This window comes from Centroberyx gerrardi, chromosome 17, assembly GCF_048128805.1.
Source record: "Centroberyx gerrardi isolate f3 chromosome 17, fCenGer3.hap1.cur.20231027, whole genome shotgun sequence".
NCBI lineage: Eukaryota > Metazoa > Chordata > Actinopteri > Beryciformes > Berycidae > Centroberyx > Centroberyx gerrardi.
Window position 1 is genome coordinate 18,825,224 of NC_136013.1, and position 10,185 is coordinate 18,835,408.

Genomic DNA, 10,185 nt, shown 5'->3' on the forward strand with positions numbered 1-10,185 from the left:
TACATAAATCACATCCAGAACCAATTTGCTTCACTAACATTTAAACTTTTAGAACCTGGCTTGCCTTATTCCCACGATCATCTTTCCATCTTTCTTCCATCAAAATACAATGTGGTGGGCAGTAGCGAGCAGTGTGAACCAATTCTAAAAATTGAAATTATATTTAAATGAGAGCTGTTTCGTAGATTATATGTATGCCGATTTGAAGAATGGGTACTAATGATTCGAAAAAATCTTGAGTATTATTTTTGTGGGGTATACACATTTGCCGACAAGCAAGTACACATTAAATTGTCAGGTGTTTGAATGCGGTTTGGTGTACCACAGCGTCACGCATCGTGGATAGTTGTTTCCTTTTGCTGCTAGTGTCAGTAGCTATTTGGGACAATGCTGCTTGAGGACTTAAGGACAATATTGTGATTTGACAATCGTAGCTGACTTGTTTTTTGCAGTAGCTGTTTTTTGAAAACTTTCTTCCCATACACAACTCTTTACATTCACCTGTGTGATGTTGCAGCCTTTTACTTCGGCGCGAGTTACTTTTAAAAGTTAGCATGCTGGCTAACATAGCTTAGCTTGTTAGCATACTAGCTAGCTAGCCACCGGTGTTATTCTTATCTTGCTGTGCTTGTTCCTCGCTTCTTGTCAACTAAATATGACGATATGACACATAGGAAACAAGGTAAGCATCATCTATTCCACCTACAACTTTGCCAATCTAATATAACAAATCGTATTACACGCAACTAATTAGCTAAGCTAGATAGCTGGCTAAGTCTCGCCATTTCAAGTCTCGCGTGGATATGATGTAAACAAATACACGTGTTAGATACCGTCTGTCAAAATGATACACTCTTCACACTGTGCTGCTTATATTCAAGTATTGCAATGCATCAACCATATGAACTTAATAGGTAAGTTAGACCTCATATGTGGGTTTTCTCTTTCTCTCTGAGAGATGATTGAAACTCCATGTCGATTTCTGGCAGTTTGATAGGATACTTTATTGATCCCCGATGGGAAATTGCAATGTTCCAGCACCTAGGGCATATAAAGACAGTACATCAATGAACAGTAAACAGTGTACATACGAGTAATAAAATAAAAATAGAAAGGCTAAAAAGAGAGAATACAAGAATGCCAAAACAGGTCTAGAAGAGTATACAAGTAACTGATGAATGTGTGCTGTTTTGTTGTCCTGCTTCAAATTGCCTCCCCTGGGGATAAATAAAGTATATTTGAATATAGTATATATAGGTCATATAATAATGTCAGTGCAAGCATATTCCAAATATGCCAAGCTACTAGTATTATGAAGTGTACATATGACATGACCCACCAAGCAGCATTTATTTCAACTTGTATAACTGGTTTGCATGTTATTCCTTTGTCTTCTTACATCAAAATACACCATAGGCAGTGACCACTAGCTGTGCAAATTAATTTAAAAAGTTCACACTTCATTGAATTACAGTGTTAAACTGCCAGATTTCAGTATTGAGATTCAGATTACAGTTTTCTCCCATACAGAGAGAGAAAGTCACATATCCGAAAACCGCATGTATCTAATTTAGGAGTAAGCTAGTGTTTGCCGGCTACAGAAAGGCACTGACTAATATTTGTTTTTGTCATTTGTGTCTTGTTTCACTTAGTGTTTCAATCGAAGGTGCTCCAGAAGCTTTACCCTACAGCTCCCAAACAGGAGAAGGAACCCAGCCCACTGCGCATTGTTGAGACCCTGGCCAAAAAACCCTTTGTGAAAAGGAAAGTGTCCCAGGATGCTGCCATTGGTAAGTTCACACTCAGTTTGCCAGTGCCTGCCACTTGCACTGACAGATCAATATGTATTGTATGAAACACACTGTCCTTCCTCCATCCTCACACTGACAAACAAGTACTACTTTTTGGTGTAAAATGAAACAAATTTTGGGTCTTGATTCTATCCTCTGCCTTCCCTCAAAACACACACACTCTCATACCAACACACCCTCATACACATGCTCCAAAATTATTTCCCCCCTCCTCCTCTTCAGGATGTGGTTCATAACGCTCCTTTATTCGCTCTCTCTGTCTCAGGTGATGGAGGGACGGCACGGAGCGCGGCCCATCCGGGCAGGCGGGTGTACACGGCCCTGCCTCCCCCCACAGGCTACAAGACAGGTGCAGAGGGATCCGTCACACTCCCCCAGCCAGGAAGCGTAAATAGTGCCGAGGACCCAGCTGGTAAGAGGGCCATAATCTTACATTTATGGACTTCGTCTGTGCGCCGTAAAGCTAGGAGAGATTTACTGCATGGGGTTTCTCCAGGTTGGCAGGAACTAGTATTACAATCGCTCTCCCTGATTGTCTTTGCCACTCCAGTTAAGGGAAACAGACAATGACAATTATTTGTGTTCCTGACCTGAAGAGAAACTGAGTGCGGCGCAGATGGTGTTTTGAGGCAGGGGGATTCTGTTTTCAGTTGGATCTGTCTATTGACTGTGTTGTTTGACAGAAACTAGTATAACTTAGCTGGATGATAATTATCTTGAACGGTGGAGTCTTTGAGGCTGAAGTGTGAGCTGATGTGGTGAAATGTTGTTGGTCTATGAGTAGTGTTGGTTTGCAGTTTGACTCCAAGGTACATCATGCCATCAGCAGTTGACTGATGCAAAATCTAAAGACTTCTTGATTCTCTTTGTCATTAAGCAGCTGAATGATCAGACTGTGATGATCTGTCCTGTCTCCTGACACATCTCTCTTCATCTACCTCCATGCTGCCCTCCTCCCACCCGACAGATATCTGCTTTACCTCAGTGAAATGGAAGGGATAAGTTGGCTCCGTCAGGCAGCACTCGGTATAATGCAGGATGTGGTTAAGTTTGATTAAGTCCACTCGCTCTAACCACACCTTCATTTGAACATAGTTTTGATTTAGTGGGCAGCGGGCCTGCATGAAAATTGCAGTACAAAGTGCTGTTTGAGGTCAACTCAGGCTGGGCTTCCTAAAAGCTTCTTGGTAATGAAACCATCAATAAAACATTATAACATTATAAAAATAACGACCGCATTTGCGGCGGTATAGTCAAACGATTAAAATATTCGGAGTGAGTATTTTACATCACCTGAAAGTGCACAACCTCTATGGCCTGAACACAGTCTTTGGAGAGTGAAATATGAAAACTTCTTCCACAGTGACATGTTGCTTTGGTTGGAGGCTTCAGTTAGTTCTTGGAGGTTTTGGTAGGTCCTGGTCCATGATTTGTGGGCTGATTCTGTGTTTCTGGACCTACCGTTGACTGTACCTTTTTATTGCTATGGGGAAAAAAAAAAACATTTTCTTTTATTAAGGAGTTGCTCAGGTTCTCTAAGTTGTCATGCCAAGACATGATATTCACTCTCCATTTATAGTTGCCTCTAAATCCCTTGATATCTGCTGTGTGACAGATGTGGCTATTTAAGAAGTATGTTCAGGCTTAGAAGATTTCTCTCCTATTGCACACTGAGCAACACATAGACATGCAATGCTCTGCTCTATTTTTAATTAACCACCAAAGGAAGGAAGGAATAAAAATCACTATAAATATTACATCTTTGGAAATGCTCTGGGAAAAACGTGGCTCGGTGCACTCACGTGACTGCAGGAGAAAGGACAGAGCAGAGCTGCACATCTGCTTGCAAGGCTATCTACCATGTGAAGAACAAAATGACCACAAGTTCAAATAACACTTTTTCTAAATTGTTGCACGTATAGACATATGGTGCGCTAAGTGATTTTATTATCACTATAAACCAGGTTAGACTAAAATGAGCTGTCGTTCCTCTAGAATTGCTATTCAGTGTTGTGGTTGTTGTTGCACTGCCACTTCCTCAGCTACATTATGTTCTGGCTGCTGGCCAGTCCATCGCTTGCTAGCGTGAGCGTGTCACTAAGAATTAGATGGGGAGTTAGTTCCTTTGACCCCTCAAGGCCTCTGAGTTCTTAGAGAGAGGGGAGGTGGAGGGAGGGAGCAGCTCGGCCAGCAAGAGTGCTGTTTGTGCGTGGCCTTACATTCAGGCTCTGGTCATTCTTGGTTAACTTTGAGTTTATTTACACAGTGGTAAAGCATAGGAGGAGAGTGATTCAACACTGTGATAAACATCTCACCTCAAAACAAACCAAATCAAGGTGACGAGCTATAGTCCCTAATGCTGGATTTCATAGGAGAGGTGAATGTGGTAATTGGAAGGGTGTGTGTGTGTGTGTGCTTGTGCGCATAAATATGCCTGTGTGGATATGTGCGTGCTCCTGCATATGCCTTTATATATTGATCTCACTGTGTGCGTATTGGATCTGATGTGAGTCTCTGTTACTCATAGGCTACATTCCAGAAATGTGTCCCTCCAATGCTAGGCTTGAATAGCCTAAATGCTTCTGTCCTCTTCCCAATTGGTGCATTCCATAGCAATGTAGAGGAGGTAACTTAGATGATGCAGTTGCGCTAGAAATCCTTCCATCCATCCTTTCATGCTTGAAGATCTATGTGGAATGGTACATTTACAGGAATACCACCAAGTTTTTGGAAAATCGGCCCATTGGTCAACTTACCTGTTAAGTTGTGAGAACTTACACTGCACAGTTGATAAATGCATGGTTGCTCACCTGAAAGAATTCCAAAAAATAAGCCTGGCTACATCAGCTACATTGAGTTAATGATATTTCATTTTAAAATTTATGAATCTACAGCCCATATAATAAAACCCACTAACAACTCTTTGTTACTAACAGGTCAGTCTTCTTACTTTAGATAATGCTAGTCGCCTACTATCACTCAACATAGTGTATGCCGAAGTGTTAGCATGGAGCACTGGTGCAAATGTTCTACCAGGGATACATGGATAATTTTGGTGTCTATATTTTCATCTCTTATGAACAGGTATGTTGACGAACAGGCCAATCTGCCAAATATTTGCTATATTCCTAAAACCCACTAGCATATTAGGATTGAAAATATGCCACTGGTTGCAATATAGTATGATACTGTATGATTGTGATTCTGCTTACCAGCACAAGTGCACTTGAAATGGATTGCTCAGAATGTGAAGACACACCCAGAGTAACTTTGACTAAGTTTGTTAAAGTGACCAAGAGCTTACTTTCTCGTTGCCCCACAGAAGAGAGCACCCCCGAGAGCAGCGAGGAACTCGACGGAGAGAGAGGGGCAGAAGAACAGAAAAGAAGAAGGAGAAGACGGAAGAGGAAACTCACCCTTCATGAACATCCACTGAAAGACGGAGAAGCTCCAGCGAGCGAGGCCAGCGCAGGTCAGAGTCAGGCCCGTGCGGACGAGGGAGGAGAGCGCCTCAGCAGGAACAAGAGGAGGAAGCTGAAGAAGAAACGGCACAAAGAGAAGCTGCTCTCCATGGGTCTGGTGCCCCGGGCCGCTGCCCTGGAGTTCACCTACCAGAAAGAGGAGGATGAGGAGGTGGAGGAGGAGGAGGAGGAGAACGAGAGCAGAGCTGCCGAGGTGTCGGACTTCCTCAGGACCACCATGGAAATCTACATGTCAGATCGTGAGTATTGAGCAAAGGTTGCTTGCCTTTTAGGAGCAGCTGGGGGCTTGTGTGCTCTGTGCTAACCAATACAGGCTTTTTATAAAGGTTTATTCATATTGGCTGGGGGAGGATGATTGTGGAACCTCGGCTATCAGGGCGACTAGGTTGACATTGATATATTGAAGCACAGCAACTAATATTGAAATTCAGTGGCAGCGACGTTCGCCAAGGCCTTTGGACTGCTTCATCATTCTCAAGCTTAAAGGAACACTTTGCCGATTTTCAACCATATCTCTATCCATCCGAAATCGGGATATAGTGTGAAAAACAACAACAGGTTTTTTTTAAAGTTCTCTGTGTCTCTGGGGCGCAGCTTCAAAATCTTTTGTACTTCCACGAACCACAGACCGGAGTTTCTGCCGGCAAATGAACGGGGAGCTCTCGGTGCAGGCAACATGGAGGGAAGGTAAACATTGTTCATTTGCATATACTACCGACATTGTAATGATACACAGCTGGTTGAAAATCGGCAGTGTTCCCATTAATGGATAAGTCAAGTCATCTGATGTGTCATGAATAATCCTCACACTAACTGACTGACTGACTGACTGACTGATTGTCCTCCTGGCTGCTTCCTCCAGTCCATTGGTTTCAGGGATTAACTCTCCTCTCTAGCGATGGTGTGTTATGGGAGCACAAAAGACCTCTTTCCGGTTCCTCCTCTGCACAGAACTGTTCGGAAATACCAGTGTTTCCCATACAGTGTTAATATTTGGGTGGCCTAGCCTGTTAAGTAAATTTTTGTTTTAGGTTAATTTCGGGTGCCATGATGCACAAAGCTGGCTGTTCTTGCCGCTGTAGTTTTCGACCAATCAAGATTGTTTGCTCTGCTGCCAAGCGCTGAAAGCGAGTTAGTGAACTACAATGACCATAATTCATTGCACATATGACGCAGTGCATCTGTGCTCCTTTGAGTTGTGGTGCATCTGTGCCGACACAAACTGGAGAGAGAGTTTGAAACGCAACCTTGATACTCAGTAGCCATTGGCAACAGCTGTTGTGTAGGCTTAGGTGAAGCATAAGGTGATGAGGTTTTATAAGTGTACAATTATTATGTTGGGTGCAATTCATAATAGTAACTTGGATGTTTTATCTACTGCATATACATTACATTCCTCACAGATAAAATCCTGAAATGTGACATGGATGCCTTTGATTAACAGTGTGTCTCCACCTCTATTGTTCTCCTTCAGGCTCCAGGTTGCATGCAGACAGGCTTCCTCTGCTGTCTGTGGCAGTGGATGACCTACTGAGCAGCATGGCCAGTGGCAGTGTGCCCACCTCTGTCCTGAGGCAGCTCCATAGTCTCAAGGCCTTTGTGCAACAAAAACAGACAGACAGACTGGCCAAGGCTCTGGAGGAGCTCCACCACACCTCCTCCATGTCTCCAGGTCAGTCGTGCATCAGTCAATCGACCATCAAACCTTACGTTGTGCTTCCCAGTAGAAAGCAATGCATGACCCTCTCCCTTGATCAAGGGGTCCCGCAGGTCATGGAATATCATGGAATTTAAAGAGGTGTATTCCTGACGGGGGAATTTGACAAAATCTCTGGGCAAATCAGGGAATATCGGTTCATTTTACAAAAGGGTCACTTACAGGAATGTACCAGAATGTATTTTCCAACTTATTTCACACTGCATTAGATGGTGTACACGCACATGTGCCCATCCCTGTCCATACTAGCCTCTTCTTGCTGGGATCTGCCCAAGGCGTTTCACCTGGCGTGTCAACACTTGCCTCTGTCTGTCCATACTTGCCTCCCATTCTATACTTCCTTACATGATCGTTGTCATTCAGCTGAGTACACCTGCCCTTACCTGCCTTCATCAGCCTTCACTTGTACATACCTGCCCGTAATTGCCGATACTAGAGCCGGTCTCGTCCATATTAGCTCTCACACGCACAGCTGACCTCCATCATGAGTTACCCAACATGCCTCAACATGTCCATCTTGCCTTCACTCCATCCACAGCTAAACAATCTCATGAGTCCCCAGACACTGATTCACCTAGGGACACACTGAAGAGCTGCCGCCTGATAGCACACTGTGTGGAAGTCTGGAATCAGTGAAGGAGGAGGCCTTTGTGTGTGTGTGTGTGTGTGTGTGTGTGTGTGTGTGTGTGTGTGTGTGTGTGCGCATTTGCGTGGTTGGCTGGCTGGCTGCATAATAGGATCAGCGGGGACTTTGCTGTGTGTTTATTACGTACGCATGTATGTGTGTGTGTGTGTGTGTGTGTGTGAGAGAGCGAAAGAGAGACAGAGAGCAGCCAAATAGGTGTCCACAAAGTGACGCTTGTCTCCCTCTGTCCCCGTCGCCAAGACGACACCGTGTAAAAACCAGTATGCTCCCTCATAAGCAGAGCCCCACAATAGAGCCAGCTTTACTTCTGCCTATCCCCCTCCATGCACCTGCTCCACAGCTGCTTGAAAGCTTTTCTACCCCCCCGCCGCCCGCCCTATATTGTATGAGTCATGCATTAATTCACTGTTTATAAATGCAACTCTGCCAGCAGATCGTATCAGAGAAGCAAAATATTTGTCTGCACTTCTGCCAAAAGCAAAACTCCCTGTGAATCAATCTTTTTTAGTTTTTAAAGAAAGGAAGATTTATTTCATTCATCCCCTCTTTGCTATGTTGGCGTATTAGAGGAGAGCAGTGACATTTGTCATACGGGCTTGGAGTCCTCTGACTTCAGATTTATGAATTGCTGCAATGCAAATTTTTGATAAACATCAGTCTTGTTAAAGCGGTATTCTGCGGTTTGTATTTGATCCAGCCGTTTCCCTGTGAACACCCTCTGCTGCCACTGAGGCACGTGAGTACATGTATTTCTGGTGGAGCCTGTTTTCAAGGTCTTTCACATCTTTTTCACAGTTCACTGAAGCTTCCCTCACTCCTGTCTGTCCTCGCAGTAGGAATCAATTGACCACGGGTGCAGGTCTAAAGATTCCCTTCTACCTTATTTTACTGCTCCACCCTGGAGCATGAATGACGCTGGCTCGACTGCCCCCCTTTTGTGGTCCGTTTGATTTTCCGTATAGATCCGTTGAACAGAAAGCTACTTTATCATTCATAATTTGTGAAAGGGAACAATCTGTCTTGCGGAAGAGACAGAGATGTGTTAGGATGGCTGTCTACATGCATAGAGGTAGGAAGCAGATAAGAATATTGGCTGGAGATTTTGATTTATTATGCTCTGAATGTTAGCAGCAAATTGGTTTGTCTCATTGGCAAAAACACTCACTGTTCTTCAGGTATTGTGCTGTCAGCATTCTCAAGTGGAACTGAAACCTAGCTCTCTGTCTCTTTGTTTTTCAGAGGAAACCGCTGCAGTCGCTTCACTGTTCCAATACTGGATCACAGACATTCTCCCCATGCAGGGAGACACGGAGACAGGGCCATCTACAACACAGCCGCAGGACTGTCAATCAGACTGAAACAGCAACGCTTCTGAAGGATTTTATCAACCTCACTTCATCACTTCAGACAAGAACATTGTCTTATGCATTCTTATACATTTCCACGTACATTTCAAAACCTCCAGGCAGTAATTGATGTGCTGAGCACAGCTTTAGATAAATAAATACATTTTACTTTTGATCCGTGCTTTTGTCCAATCCATTTTCATGCCTTATTGTAGGCAGTTCATCTTGAGCTGGTGAAATCCTTCCTCCCACCATGAGTAAGCTTTGATGTTGTCATTATCGACCGAGCTGTTGCTTCCTTCCCCGTTGCTAGAGTTGTTTTTCATGTAGTTCATATGGAGCAAACACCTAATTGTTATTAGCATCACACTCATCCTCTTCCTCTAACCCCTAATTGCCAGAAAGACAAATGTCAGGTCTGCTGGAGCTCCCATCTCGCTTGCAGATGTCATGACATTTAAAACCAACCGGCTAACTCAATAGCTCCTCAATTACCAAACTCTCCGCAAATCAATTTTTGACCAAGCTGGTATACCATGTGCCTCTTCAAATCTGCTACTATTTCACCTAATTGCACTGGATACTTGGATAGATTGGTAGTTTTCAGGTAGACAGTACCAATGAGTTGACACTCTAGCACGTTGTCTTGGGAGGGATATTCATTAGCACACAATGAGTTCCAACAATAACAACGTAAATGTTGCATTACCTGATCCACACTCCTACATGTACATACATGTGGAAGAAAACTCAGGACGAGAGAGTGGCAGTTTGACAAGTTTATTCAATCTGCAGGTTGGGAGCCAAGGAACTCAAAATCAGGATGATTACACAGAGTTTTATAGTGTTGAATTTTCATGATTATGTTAATGCAGATAGAATATAATACATCTATTGGTCAAAAGGTACAGTATAAGGTCATATGAATACGACTGAACAAGTTTAAAGTTTAATCTTATAATGGTGAAGCAGACTCAGAGTTTTAGGCACTTAAGGTGTAAATATGGGTCAAAGGTTACATATCAAGTGAGAATATAGGAATGTTGCTTATTTTAGGTACTTTTCTATTTCTTCCGCAACATACATTTGTTGCCTTTATCTATACTCACAGTGCACAGTATAGGGACGTGTTATGAATGGACCTTGGGGACCAGTACCACCCAGGGAGCTGGCAGCTTAACCT

General features: G+C 43.4%; 1 protein-coding gene across 1 annotated transcript; it reads left to right on the top strand.

The window, feature by feature from the left end:
- Positions 1 to 396: 396 nt before the first annotated feature.
- On the top strand, positions 397 to 9,175 carry erich1 (glutamate rich 1). Its single transcript, XM_071918201.2, has 6 exons — positions 397 to 682; positions 1,653 to 1,790; positions 2,077 to 2,223; positions 5,134 to 5,532; positions 6,768 to 6,965; positions 8,896 to 9,175. The coding sequence occupies exons 1-6, from the start codon at positions 664 to 666 to the stop codon at positions 9,012 to 9,014; spliced, it is 1,020 nt and encodes a 339-aa protein (XP_071774302.2). The 5' UTR covers positions 397 to 663; the 3' UTR covers positions 9,015 to 9,175.
- Positions 9,176 to 10,185: the final 1,010 nt, after the last annotated feature.